Here is a 15741-nt window from a genome sequence, read left to right on the forward strand (position 1 = left end):
GGCTTAATTTCCATTAAGATCAGAAATAAGCTATGGATCCCTGCTATTACCATTCCTATTTTGTGCTATTCTAGGTGTCCTTTATACTAAGACATGCAACTGAAATATTAATGAACAAAATGAGACCTTAAACTGAAACTTAAATAAACCTATTAGAAAGGAAAAGCATAGACAATGCAATTATAAACCTGGAAAATTCAAAAGAATGATACCGTAAAACTCTTAGTAAAATAATTCACTTAAATGTCTGATTTTGTCACATAATCATATTTTTAATATTAAAAAAGCTTTTAATATTAAAAAGCTTTCCTTTAAGCCAATAACAGTTTTAAAAATTATTCCATCAATAAAAAGTATAACGTCCAGGAACAACTCTATCAAGCTATGCTGTGGAACTATGTGAAAAAACAAAGCGAAACAAGACTAAACTAAAACTCTTTACCAATAAAGGTACTTTTCAAAATTGAATACTTGGAAAGATTTATCCTTCTTGAAATTGTTTTCAAATAATTAAGAGTTTAACATAGACTTAATAAAAATATCAAATAATTTTTATGAGGAAGCTAATACATTGATTCTAAAGTTTATTTAGATGAATATGTTGATTTTAGATGAAGAATAAGTGATTACAGCTAAGAATTTTTGAAAAAAAAGTAAATATGGTTTTCTTATGTCTTCCCAGGTATTGCCAAATTTTCTAAAGCTACATAGTGAAATTAAGAGATGCATTAAGTGACATATTGAGGAACAAAATTAAAGTCCCTAAAATAGATTCTAGTGAGGAAAATATCTCATGTGTGACATGAAGCAGCCCAACACAATAGGGGAAAGAATTCATTGTTCAACAAATAATGATGAAAAACTTTTTGCTGATAAAAATTAAAATTAGCTCTTCATATGTATATCATACTTCAAGAAATTCTAATTGTGATAAAGAATTAAATGTAGAAAAAATCAATAAAGAACTAGAAAAATAATATAGATATCCTTATACATAATCTCAGCATAGGGAAGGCCTATATAAGCAAAACTCCCTGAACAGAATCTGTAAACAGGAACTATAAACTATGGATAATGATCAATTACAAAGAAGAAACTTCTGTAGCCAAAAATAGTGAAAACAAAATTAAAAGGCAAATGATAAGTTAGGTGGCATATTTAAATAAATTATATATGTAATATGTATATATTATATACAGTTCTTAAAATAAATAAGAAATGTACAAATATCTGAATAGGAAAAATAAAATAGGCAAATAACACAATTAAATAATTCTGAGAAGAAATACAACTGGCCAATAAAATTTGGAAAAAAATGTTCCACTCTCCGATAAAAAAAGAAATGCAGTAAACAGTAATAAAATGCATTCGACTTGGCAAATAATTTTAATAATCTAATGGTAAAAACTAGCATTGCTATAACCTTTTTGGAAAATGATTTGGTCTTATGTATGACAAAGATCGAAAAAGTTTATGCCTTCGGCTACAGAAATTCCATTTCCAGAGTTAGAAAGTCATTAATCACCACCAGATCACGAGACAATGCTCTTGTCCTGGTAATTGGGCAGAGTAATAATGACAACACACCCCTGTTTTCATTCAATGTCTATTATAGTTTTCTCTGTGCTTCATGGAGATACTACTTTCTACCTCTTTTGGGAAAGTGAAGCCACATCAAACAATGTATTGGAAAGTAAGTCTGCAACACATTTTTTTAGATCAGACCTCTGACGAGCATCTTTAATAACAGTTTCTCCTAAGAGATAAGAGAGATGCCAATTTATATGCTACGTAAGAAATCTTCTCCGCTGGGCCTGTTTAATGTAAATAGAGAACTATGGAACAGTCCCTAAGGCTTTATGCAAAGCCAGCCTATTGTTCCATGGTGCTGCAAAGAAATTACAGGATTGTTTATAAACAGGCTCTGCTGAGATGCTTCTGAAAGGTGACTGGGCCTAGGGTTTGAGCATCAAATTTTTCTTCTGAACTCTGAAGACTGGCAGACTTCTTAATTTGGCAAAGCTTTGATGTTTTGAAACTGATGAAATGTTTTGTTTTGGTTTTTGTTTTTTTTTTTCCATTTTAATCGATGAAAGTGTGGAAGTAATTCGTCTGGGACATAGTTATTTTATAAACTGGGATCGGAAGATGTATTACTCTGGGAAAGCAACACCTGCTGAAGCTCGGACAACCACGCTCAACGAGGAACTGGGCCAAATTGAATATGTTTTCTCTGACAAAACGGGCACCCTCACTCAAAACATCATGACTTTTAAAAAGTGTTCCATTAATGGGAGAATCTACGGTAAGGGAAACAGCTGCTTTTTCTTAATGATATTCTTAATGGTCCTTTAAAAATAAGCAATTATTATTATTTTTTTAAATTAAAAACCCCAAACCATCACCAGCTTCCTTGTTAATATGGGCACCACCAGCATATAACATAGTTTCTGGTACATAATAAACACTCACTAAATATTTGTTGGATGAATGCCGAATAACTTAGATGAAACTTTGGATTTGTGACCATTTGAGGGTAGAGAAGGAGCTTAGATTTGATACTATCTGAGGTTCCATTTAGTGTTCCAACTGTGTGATTCTGCTCTGTGGTAATTAATAGACTCATATCCCAGAAAGTCCTCGAATTGATTTTAGTGCCTATGCTTGTGAGAATTTACTATTCATTCCTGAGAATTTACACCGTAGAGGGCTACTTTGAATGAACAGACAAGCTATTTCATCAATATCCAGTTCCTGTTTATACACTTTTGTCAGGTTACCTGCTCTGTATTTGGATTTTCAAGCATTCTATTTGTATAGGAGTCTTATCACCCTGACTTTGGTTGTTTAGCAGACAGTTCCTTCTGCTGAGAGCATGGAAACTCTGCAGAAGGTTTCTGTTTGGTTCCTCTGGATTTCTAATCTCACTTTATTGGATTCTGAGGGTCTAGTTTCTCAATACGGAAACTTCAGGAAGTAAAAGGAATTTAAGAAAGAGAAGAAAAGCTTCCATTTGTCTTCTGATGGGAAAGTTCACACGCTGCCAAATAATTTAAAGCAAGGTTTGATCTTGAACAAAACTAAGAATATAAGAAGTTTATTTTTATACTCTCCTGCCTTTTGATCTTCTCTTCCAACCCAACCTCTGGTCACATTGGTTTCCTCACCTCTTCTTTATTTTTCTCCCTTCTCTGGTAGTGGACCAGATGATTTTCCATCTGGACTTCCACAAGCCCTCAGTTTGAATGTGTATTTTTTATATCACTGTCATAATGATTGGTAAATAAAATAAAACTTTTCCCTAAAAAGATTTTTTTGACATTATTTCAAAGGCTTTCTAAAAATACTGACTTAATCCAAAGAGTAGTTTAAATGGGAAAAATTTAGAGTAATGGAGATATCTTGGATCTGGGGGCCCTTTTGGTTTATTTTGCCATTACACATATTTATAATATATTAATAATAATAATAATAATATCACTTCTAGGAAATAATGTTTGTAGATATCTTTGTCGCAGGACTATTTTTAGAGATGGCTCTTGATTTTCACAAAGTATATATCCTGAGATCTTTGCAAATTTCCAAATTTACAAATCCCATGATAGTATAATTTCCTTTATAAAATGCAGGAGTAACTGAAATATTTAAATAACTTCTTTAAATGTTGAATTTATATGCCATAATAATTTATAATGCATTTACAGTATACTCTTACTAAAGCACTCACAGAATGTTTCAGAAACACTTTTTCTTGTTTTCAGACAAGTTGGTCTTATTTATATCATAAATCCAGGCCTTGGGAAATTTTGACAGTCTACTTTGATTTATCTAAATCTTCTATTTTCTGACTCAGAATTATTATTTTCTTAGATCTCTTTAATTTTTCTTCACTCCCATCGCCAACCCTAAAAATGGGCTTTCTTTGAAGGGACAATTTTTTCACAAAGACACAGTTTTGGTTTGTTTTTATCATTTATTAGAGTTCCTGCATATGGAGTAATGACTAGAATATTACTGCAGAGAGTTTGAGATTTATTTATTTATTTATTTTATGCCAATATTTTATTTTTATGCTAAAATTCCTGGTCTATGGGAATATCGAAAAGAAAAGAAAATCGATATTTTTTTGAAACTCTTAAAATCAACACGTATGTTGCACTGGACTCTAATTTTTAAAAAAAAATTATTAATTAGTTAATTAATTATTTATGGTGACATTGTTTAACGAAATCCAATGTTTCAGCTGTACACTTTAACAGTAAGGCATATATATATATATATATATATTTATACTGTGTGTTCACTTCTCATAGTTCAATTTCTTTCTGTCACCACATATTTGACCCCCTTTTCCCCGTCTACCTCTCCCCTCCTCCTGGACCCCCTACCCTCTGGTAACCACTAGTCTATAGTCCATGTCCATGAGTCTTTGTTTGTTTGTCTTGTTCTTTTGTTGCTTTTAGGTTTATGTTCCACACATTACTGATATCATGTTAGTTTCAACTTTTTCTGTCTGGCTTATTTCGCTTAGTATGATTATCTTGAGGGCCATCTGTATTGTCACAAATGGCAGTATTTCTTCTCTTCTTATGGCTGAGTAATATTTCATTGTATATTCGTATCACAACTTCTTTAGCCAATCATCTCTTGTAGGACACTTCGGTTGCTTCCATGTCCTGGCCATTGTGAATAATGCTGCTATGAACATCAGTGTGCAAATATCTTTTTGGAAATGGGTTTTCAGTCTTTGGGATAAATATCCAGTAGAGGGATTACTGGATCATATGGTAGATCAATTCTTAGTATTTTGAGGAACCTCCATACTGTTTTCCATAGTGGCTATACCAATTTGCAGTCCCACTAGCAGTGAATGAGGGTTCCTTTTTCTCCGCATCCTCTCCAACATTTGTTATTACTTATTATTTTTCCTGTTGATTATAGTTATTCTAACAGATGTGAGATGGTATATATTTGTGGTTTTGATTTGCATTTCCCTAATAGCTAGCGATGTTGAGCATCTTTTCATATATTTGTTGGCCATTTGTATGTCCTCTAGGGAGAAGTGTTCGTTCAGGTCCTTTGCCTATTTTTTGATTGGATCGTTTTTTGTTGTTGTTGTTATTGAGTCGTATGAGTTCTTTGTATATTTTGGATATTAGGCTCTTATAGGAGACGTTGCTTGCAAATATATTTTCTCATTCAGATTTTTATCTCTTTACCTTGCTGGCGATTTCTTTTGCTGAGCAGAATCTTTTTAGTTTGATGTAGTCCCATTCATTTATTTTTGCTTTTCCTTTCCTTGCCTTTGAGGTCAAATTCATAAAATCTTCTTTAAGTCCAAGGTCCTTGAGTTTCATTCCTATGTTTTCTTCTATGCTGTTTCAGGTCTTATATTCAAGTCCCTAATCCATTTTGAGTTAATTTTGGTGTGAGGTGATAGACAACTATAAAGTCTGCTGACTTTAGGCTTCATCGAATGAAACAATCTAGTTTCATTCTTTTGCAGGTGGCTTTCCAGTTTTCCCAGCACCATTTATTGACGAGGCTTTCCTATCTCCACTGTATGTTTTTGGCTTCTTTGTCAAAAATTATTTGCCCATATAAATATGGGTTTACTTCTGGACTCTTGATTCTGTTCCACTGGTCCGTGTGTCTGTTTTGCTGCCAATACCATGCTGTTTTGATTACTGTCGCTTTGTAGTATAATTTGAAGTTGGGCAGAGTGATGCCTCCAGCCTCATTCTTTTTTCTCAGGATGGCTTTGGCAGTTTGAGGTCTTTTGTGCTACCATACGAATCTGATGATTTTTTTGTTCTATTTCTTTAAAAAATGCTGATGAGATTTTGATGGGGTTTGCATTAAATCTGTATAATGCGTTAGGTAATAAGGTCACTTTAACTATGTTGATTCTTCCAATCCAAGAACACGGAATATCTTTCCATTTCTTTGTATCTTCTTTGATTCTTTTTAATAAGGTCTTCTAGTTTTCATTATATAGGTCCTTCACATGTTTCATCAGATTTATTCCTAGGCCTTTTATTCTTTTTATTCCTTTTGCATTTGCAAAAGGAATTATTTTTTCCACCTCTTTTTCTGACACTTCATTATTAAAGTATAGGAATGCTATGGATTTTTGAACATTGATTTTGTATCCAGAAACTTTATTGTATTTGCTTATTGTTTCTAGTAGTGTTCTTGTGGAGTCTTTAGGGTTTTCTATATAGAGAATCATGTCATCCACAAATAGTGACAGTTTTTCTTCATTTCCTATTTGTAGGCATTTTATATCTTTCTCTTGCCTGATTGTACTCTCTAGGACCTCCAATGTTGTATTGAATAACAGTGGCGATAGTGGACAGCCTTGTCTTGTTCCTGACCTTACACTTAAGGTTTTTAGTTTTTCACCATTAAGTATAATTTTGGCTGAGGGTTTATCATATACGGCCTTTATTATGTTAAGGTACTTTCCTTCTATACCGATTTTGTTAAGTGTTTTGATCATAAATGGATGCTGTATCTTGTTGAAAACTTTTTAAGCATCTATTGATATGATCATATGATTCTTATTTTTTAATTTGTTTATGTGGTGTATCACATTAATCGATTTGGATATGTTGAACTATCCCTGTGCCCCTAGGATGAAGCCCACTTGAATGTGGTATATAATCTTTTTAATGTGTTGCTATATTCGGTTCGCTAGTATCTTCTTTAGGATTTTTGCATCTGTGTTCATGAGAGATATTGGTCTGCAGTTTTTTTTTGTGTTATCTTTACCAGGTTTTGGTATCAGAGTAATGCTGGCCTCATAAAAAGTGTTGGGAAGTAGTGCCTCCTCTTCAATTTTTTGGAAGAGTTTGAGGAGAATAGTATTAAATTTTCTTCGAATGTTTGGTAGAATTCACTGGTGAAGCCATCTGGTCCTGGACTTTTACTTTTTGGTAGGATTTGATGATTGTTTCAATTTCCATACTGCTGATCAGTCTATTTAAATTTTCCAGTTCTTCTTAATTCAGTCTAGGAAGACTGTATTTTTCTAAGTACTGGTCCATTTCTTCTAGGTTATTAAATTTGATGTTATATGCTTTTTCATGGTATTCTTGTATGATCCTTTGTATTTCTGCGATATCAGTCGTAATTTCCCTTTTCATCCCTGATTTTGTTTATTTGTGTCCTTTCTCTTTTCTCTTTAGGGGTTTGTCAGCTCTTTGTTGTATTTATTTTTTCTATTTTTTTTTTTGTTTTGTTTTCCATTTCATTTATTTCTGCTCTGATTTTAAGTATTTCTTTCCTTCTGCTTAGGCTTCATTTGTTCTTCCTTTTCTAGTTTTCAAAGATGAAGCGTTAGGTTGTTTATTTAGGCTTGTTCTTGTTTTTGGAGATAGGCTTGTAATGATATAAACTTTCCTCTTATGACTACTTTTGCCATGTCTGAAAAGTTTTGATATGTTGTAGTATCATTGTCATTCTTTTTTTATGTATCTCTTGATTTCTCTTTTTATTTCTTCTCTGACTTGGTTATTCTTCAGTAGCATGTTGTTTAGTCTCCATGTATTTGTGTTTCTTCCTGATTTCTTTTTGCAGTTTATCTCTAGTTTCAAAGCATTATGATCAGAGAATATGGTTGGTATGATTTCAACCCTCTTATATCTGTTGGAGCTATCTCTGTGTCCCAGTATATGGTTGATTCTTGAGAATGTTCCATGTGCACTAGAGAAGAATGTATAAGCAGCTGTTTTGGGATGGAAGGCTCTGTAAATGTCAATTATGTTCACTTGGTCTAATGTGTCATTTAAGGATGTTATTTCCTTGTTGATTTTCTGTTTGGATGATCTGTCCATATCTGACAGTGGGGTATTTAGGTCCCTTACTATGATAGTGTTTTGGTCTGTTTCTCCCTTTAGTTCTTTACATATCTCGGGGTTCTCTGATTGGGAGCATAGATATTAATAAGTGTTATGTCTTCCTAGTGCAAGATTCCCTTTATCATTACGAAGTGTCCCTCAGTATCTTAGGTTCAAAAATCTAGTATGTTGGCCTTTTAAATTTTAGTCATGTTACTTTGAACTCAGTTCTTCAGTTCACTCATCCACAGAACAGGAATGAAAATCTTCACCTGGCAAGTTTGTTATAAAGATTATTGATAATGTAAGTGCCTGGCACAGGATTGATGCAAGTAACTCTTATAATTATTACAAGAAATATAGTCCTGGCAAATAGTATTAAACTTACAAATGCCAAGCAAAAATTACAAAAATTTTAACAACCTCTAGATAGGGAAAAGATAAAATAAATCATGCGGCATGTCTTATCATATGATCGTTTAAAATTAGATTCACAAAGAACTTTTAATGACAGGAGAAATTCTACATTTTAAGTGGTTGAGAAACTGCAGGAACCAGAAATTTATGAACAGTATGATGAATAAATGTACACACACAGACACACACACAGTCTACCCCAAAACAACTCTATAAATATTCGTTATCTCTGGGTGGTGGGACTGTTAATGATTTTTATTTTTACTTTAAATGTCCCATATTTTCTAATATATCCATAATAAGCACATATTGGCTTTATGCTAAGTTATTTTTAAATATCTGGCACATAAGTGGCTATGTTCTCTGACTGCAGAAGGCACTAACATTGTTTAAAGTTTACATGCTAACTTGACCTTGACATTACACAGATATATCTGGCCTGCACCAATATAGACAAAGGTGTACTCACTAAGTTCTTGCATTGATGAGAATTGGTCTCTCTAAGATATAATTTTGGATTCCCCAACACTGGGGATAAAGTAGAAGACAAAGTTTGCCTCTTGCAAACTTCATAGATAATGTAACAACAGAATAGTAAAATTTCAGAAAAATGTAATTCCAAGTTTTGTTTTTTTGTTTAAATGTATACTGCATGTTAGTTCTATCTTGGGCAAATATGAGTATCTCTCTGGGGTAATTTCCATGTCTAAGGTAACAATTTTTTAAAATTTTTATTTATTTCAGTTATAGTTGACATGCAATATTATATTAGTTTCAGATGTACAGCATAGTGGTTAGATATTTATATAAATTACAAAGTGATCCTCCATAAGTCTAGTGCCTAGTGTTACAATTTGAAAACACTCCTACAAAGTCTACATTTTAATTCATAATGACACCTAGTAACGGTGCTTTAATGAATGAGTATATTCCTTAAAACTAAATGTCTAAATCTAGTTTCAATTTCCTTTATTTTTCATTCTCAATTTTTGTTTTAGCAGGTGAAGTACATGATGACCTGGCTCAGAAGACAGATATAACTAAGGTGTGGAGGTGATAAAATTTCATTCTTACTTTTAATTTCAAATTGTGTATGCTTATTAAAAATGATGCATTCCTAGAGGACTGATTTCCACTAGGACCAGTTGAGATACTTATGCATGACATTAAAAAAATAGATTCATATGATGTAAAATTTCTTCTTATCCAGGTCCCCCAACCACAGAGTTCCCACTGTTACATTTCTCTATTTTTTTATGTAGGTGGTAGCATATTATACATATTGTTTTTCAACTTTCTTTCTAATAATGCACCTTTGAGATGTTTTTAGACCAGTAAAATAAAAAGTGCTCCCTAAATTTTTTAATAATTAAATAGTATTTTGTTATATTGATGTTCTGTAAAGAAGAACTAATGGGCATTCAGGATATTTCCAATATTTTGCTAGTAAAGAAAATGTAGCAAAAATAACAGTGTGTACATATGTTATTTTGCATGGGTCTTATACTCTCTAAAAGGTTCTATTTTTAAAAATGAAATTGCTGAATCAAAAGATATATGCATTTGTAATTTTATAAATATTGCCAAATTATGATTTTTGAATTTATACCAATTTAATCTGCCACAAGCAATGTATAAGAGTGTTGGCTTTCCCTCACCCTCACCAACACAATGTTTTATCAGAGTTTTTGATCACTGACAAAACTATGTGGAAAATGGTATATCAAAATAATTCTAATTTTAATTTCTGTTATTGTGAATGAGGTTGAATATCTTTTCATATTTTTAATAGCTAACTGTATTTTCTTTTCTCTGAACATTTGGTTCATAATTTTTTACCCTCTTTTCTATTGGTTATCATCCATCTACAGTTTCTGGGAATAAATGTCACTTGTTATGTTAAATTATTTTCTCATTGAGCTACTAGATTCTGTTTGCTAATGCTTTGTTTAGATATGTGCATTGGTATTAGACACATCTGTCCTCACTGTTTATTTTGGGAGTAATGTTTGCTTTGCTACCAATGTTTTATTTGCTTTAGAAACGGAATGCCTTTTCTTTATTTTAATATTCTAAAGCACAGTTCATATAATATCAAAATGATCTCTGTGTTAAAATTTTCATAAAGTTCTGTAAAATTATGTGGACCTGATATTGTTGGGGCAGTAGCCCTTCGATAATGTTCTCTATTTTCTTTTTCTTTTTTAAAAAATTTATTTATTATTTTTTTTGTGGTGACGTTGGTTAACAAAACCAATGTTTCAGCTGTACATTTTAACAGTCAGGCATATATATATTTACATTGTGTGTTCACCTCCCATAGTTAGATTTCTTTCTGTCACCACATATTTGACTCCCTTTAGCCCATCTACCTCTCCCCTCCCACCTTCCCGCTACCTCTGATAACCACTAGTCTATTGTCCATATCCATGAATATTTGTTTGTTTGTTTGTCCTGTTCACTCGTTGCTTTTAGGTTTATGTTCCACATATAAGTGATATCATGTTATTTTCAACTTTTTCCGTCTGGCTTATTTCACTTAGCACAATTATCTCAAGGTCCATCCATATTGTTGCAAATGGCAGTATTTCATCGCTTCTTATGACTGAGTAATATTCCATTGTATATATGTACCACAGCTTCTTTTCTATAGTATTTATCTGTTTGGAATTTTTACCTCTTCTGAAACAATTGGAAAATTATATTTTTCTAAAATATTCTCCAATCGAATAGGATTTTCAGATTTATTTGTAAAGAGTTGAGCAAAGAGATCACTTTCGATTCTTTTAATTTTCTCTGTATCTGTAGCTATTTCTTTTTCTAATTTCTTATATTTATTTTTTCTTTCTTGAATATGTTCGAAAGTTGCCCCTTTCTCCCCAAAAAAGTACAGCTTTTCAATTTATTTATTATCTGTAGTTTTTCTTGTGTTTTAATCAATAAGTCCTGCTTTTATCTTTATTAATGCCTTCTTTCTTCATTCCTTAGGTTTCTTTTGTTATTATTTTCCTGACTTCATACTTAAATGCTTAAAAATTTTTTTATTTTTTCCTTTTTTTATACAAATATTTATGGCTGTTAATTTCTCCCTGAACACTGCTTTAGTTTTATCACATGAATTTTGGTATGTAATTTATTAAAGTATCTTTATTTTTATTATATCAATTTGAGTATCTATATTGAATCTTGAATTTTTAAGGAAGAACTTTAAAATTTCCAAGTGTTGGGAGCTTTTTCTCTCTAATGTTATTGTACATTTAATAAAATAATATGTCTGTATTATTTCTACTTTTTGGACTTTATTGGGGTTTTCTTTGTACTATGATCGGTTGTTGTCAATGTTCTAGAGTCTTTAAAAAGATAACATATGTATATTCTATTTTCAAAGTATAAAATGAGCTAGATGTTATTTATTTATTTAATTAACAGAAATGCCTTTATTTTTACTTTTAAAAATTTTATTCAATTTATTGTAGTAACATGGGTTAATAAGATTATATGTTTCAAGTATACAAAATTAGCTAGATGTCATTTAGTTCTACTTTATTAATTATATTATTTAGGTCTTCTGTTTTATTATCTTTATATTACATGTTTGGGTTAAATAGATTAATTAAAGTGTTTTGATAATCTCTCTATAAATATTGCTTTTATATAGCCTGAAATTTTTGTTTTGTTTTGCTATTTGGGAGTGCATTAATGTTTAAAGTGGTTACATTTTTATTATGAATTACACAATTTAATATTTGACTCATTTAACTCTTCTTGGCCTGAATTCAACCTTATTTGATATTGAGATCATGACTCCTGGTTTCTTTTCATTTGCATTTGTCTACCTTTCATTTTCAATGTTCCTAAATGACTTTGCTTATAAGTGTGTCTCTTGTGTACAGTATAGGGTTGGATTTTGCTTTACATTCCAATCTTTTAATAAATGAGTTTGAGCTATATCTGTCTTAGTGCTATCATAATATTTTAGGTTATATTTTATGTCTACAATTTTTTAATAATTCTTTCTCTCTATGGACTCTTTTCTTTGTGTGTGTACATTTCTTGTAATATTTAGGGAAGTATTTTATTGTGTTTCTACTGTATATTTTCAAGAGTTTATATAATACTCTTAATTCTGTTTTTCTTATGGCAGTGTCTATCAATATCCTAATGTGGACTTGATGAGATTATTGTATTTTTTTTCTTTCTCTCATATTTCTCTATTTTTATTAATGACACTTTAAAATATTAAATATATGTGGATTTCTATTAGTTAATTTTAATCTTTAAATAATATCTTCTGACTTTTGAATGTTAAAATGAGGAAATCAGTATCTTTTCCCAATTTTTTTTGGCTCTTTTCTACATGGTCAAGGTATATAATATATACATTTTGTTTTGTCATACTAATCTCTCTATTTATTTTAGACTTAGTTCTTCCATTAAAGAAGATTTAGTGCTCAGCACTGACTCATCTAACCAGTCTATTTCCCATCGTTTTTCTAGTTATCCCTTATTTGGCTGAAGTTCATCCTCCAGTTTCAAGAAGGGTTAAGAAATACCTGTTCAAAAATGTTGACTTTCTATTTGAATTACAGTTTGACTGGTTATAATCATTTTGAGTCACAGTTTCTTACCTGAGGGTTTCAGAGAAGTCTAAGGTCAGCGTGTAATTTACTCCTTACTAGTGAGTTGATCATTTTGCTCCTAATGTAGTTGTTTTCAAAATTTATTACATGAACAAAATAATCTGTGATTAAATAAGTCTCTATGATCCTGGGATAAACACAACTAACTGAGTGTCTTGTATACAGGTCTTCCCATATATTTGGATATAATCTAAAATGTTATTCTATGGTCACCAAGACAATGTGTATGTCAAAATATTTTCCCATCAATTAGTTTTGCAAAGACATTATCACAGGACTAGTCCTTTGAGTACTCAACTTTTAGAAGTACTTTTTGTGTTTTCCAGAAGTCAGTGAATTAACAGGGATCTTAATTACTATCAAATCATCTTCTACTATTCTGTTCATTATTGAACCCTACATCTTGGGTTTTTTTTAAGTCAACAAATTTTTAAGTGTACAGTTTACTTTTGTTAGCAAGAAGCACAATGTTATACAGCAGATTTCTAGAACTTTTTTATATCGCATGACTGAAAACTCTATTCAGCAATTCCGCATTTCCCCCATTCCCAAGCCCCTGGAAACTACCATTCTACTTTCTGTTTCTGTGAGTTTTATTACTTTAGATACTTCATGTAAGTGGAATCATGCAATATTCATTCTTTTGTGACTGGTTTGCTTAACGTAAGGTTGTGCCCTCAGGATTCATTCATGTTGTAGTGTTATACAGGATTTCCTTCTTTTTTTATGACTGAATAATATTCCACTGTATGTGTATACCACATATTCTTTATCCATTCATCTGTTGGTGAACATTTATGTTACTTCTATCTTCAGGCTATTGTGAGTAATGCTATAATGAACATTTGAGTGCAAATACCTCTTCAAGATCCCGATATTAATTCTGTCATTATATTATGCAATATCTCCAGTGAGATCTGAGAAAGTGTTCTGTAGCCAAACACATTCATATTTTTGCATCAGAAACTGTTAATTCACACTAAGTAAGCTAAAGACGTCTATAATTAGACACATACCATTCCAGGTCAGATATTGCTACCAAGATAAGTTCAGGTCAGGTCATATTTTGCCACTGAGTAGATTTTGGAAAAAAGTTAGTCTTCCGAGCTTCTTTATATTTTGAAGTTGCAATAGCATTTGAGGATCTTTATAGCCACTGGATAGTTTTCTTCCCTATATGCTTTTGGAAGGGTCATAGCTCTGAAGTGAGGAGAGAATATTTAATAGTAATGAGGAAACAGAAAGCTGTTTTAGTGTCAGATGTTTGAGGCTGAAAAATCATATAAGCATTAAAAACGCTTAGAGAAAATATTTTTGTGTTTTCAAAGATTATTGTTGGAATGAGGTCTATAGTTCTTTTTGTTGCTGTTCTCCTACAGAAAAAAGAGCCTGTGGATTTCCCAGTCAACCTCCGAGTAGATAGAACATTTGAGTTCTTTGACCACCATCTGATGGAATGCATTAAATTGGGTGATCCCAAAGTGCATGAATTCCTTAGGTTACTAGCTCTCTGTCACACCGTAATGTCGGAGGAAAATAGTGCAGGTAAGTGGATAGTGTACCTGAGTAGTAAACTTTGTTTTTTAAAATTATAACTGATATTTTTATTTAAAGTATTTGGATTAGCTTGTCCTTATATTTATTTATGTCCTGAATATTTTCCGCTTAACTCTCGTCATTAACATGCACGTATGATAGATAACAGGTAACCATCAGGCATATACTTAGAATGAATTTTCTCAGTAATGGGGATAGATTTACACTGACAGAAGAATGCTCTTATTTATTCTCCTTTATGAACAAGTCCTCACACTTGTAAGATGGACCATTTTAATATTGAAGTAATGAGATAAGTAGATAATAGTATAATGAATCAGCTGCTTCTTCTAGTTGAGCCCGATCTATTCCATTTATAAGATTTTTTATTGCTACCAACTATTGACTAAAAGTTACCACTTAAATAATTTCAACTCAGAAGTGAAATATATAGATATTGTATATATACATGTACATATGTGTGTGATATATGTATATATGTACATGTGAATACATACATTTGACACTTATAAATGTTTGCTCTCTCTCTCTCACTCTCTTTCTAAATTCTTTTATTTCCTTGTTGGGACCATATTCAAGCCACAGTTTTGTTGTTGGTGATGCTAGATTAACCCATTCCTCTGATTTTAATTGCTGTGAGGATTCACAAAATTCTACTAAATTTATCTTTATAATACAAATGCCAATAATAATTTGTTGTATTTTCATTTGAGGATATCACAATACCTTTAAGTAAGTTTCTTTTATTTCTGTCTTTGAGATTTTTCATTTCTAAAACCTTTATTTTAAATGCAATCTGTTTTTATTTTAATGTTCTATTTTAGATCTCTTCAAAGATATTAATTACACTTAATTTGAAAATTTCTTCTGTTTTCTCTATTATGTATCATTTCATGGAATGTTGTTATTTGAGTTCTGTGTCTAGCTTTCACAGTTTTCAAATGTTTGGTGATTTGTGGTTGCCTGTTCTTATTTGCGTTTGAGAATCCCTGTTTGTCTCTTGGTTAATATAGGTTCTGATTAAAATGGCCTGTCTGCCAGGATTGTGGGGGAGAGGCAAATATACAGCTTATCTTTTAGGTGTGAGGTTCCTCCCTCCTGCAATCTATATGCAACCTGGGGTTAACTCTCTTACTTTTTCAGATCTAGTGCTAGGAGTCTGTGCCAGAACTTCCATTTGAGAGAGAATTGTACTGAAAATCTGGCCTGGACGATATCAGAGTCTTTGAGTTCCTTTCACTCATTTTCTTTCTCTTATCCTTGTGGAATTCCGAAGCTACTTCAGG

The 15741-nt window shown here is 31.7% G+C and overlaps 1 protein-coding gene across 5 annotated transcripts in view; it reads left to right on the forward strand.

Annotated features, from left to right (window-relative positions):
* Nucleotides 1-15741, forward strand: part of ATP8B4 (ATPase phospholipid transporting 8B4 (putative)) — a 192893-nt gene that overhangs the window by 114656 nt on the left and 62496 nt on the right. For 4 of the 5 annotated variants that reach the window (XM_039889078.1, XM_039889077.1, XM_039889080.1 and 1 more), the window contains 3 exons: nt 2097-2305; nt 9257-9303; nt 14278-14443. In XM_039889078.1, the coding sequence (XP_039745012.1) occupies nt 2097-2305; nt 9257-9303; nt 14278-14443 (422 nt within the window). The remainder of the gene's footprint in view (nt 1-2096; nt 2306-9256; nt 9304-14277; nt 14444-15741) is intronic. The other variant, XM_039889079.1, reaches the window with a different exon arrangement.

Source organism: Pteropus medius, unplaced genomic scaffold, assembly GCF_902729225.1.
Source record: "Pteropus medius unplaced genomic scaffold, Ma_sr-lr_union100, whole genome shotgun sequence".
Classification (NCBI taxonomy): Eukaryota; Metazoa; Chordata; class Mammalia; order Chiroptera; family Pteropodidae; genus Pteropus; species Pteropus medius.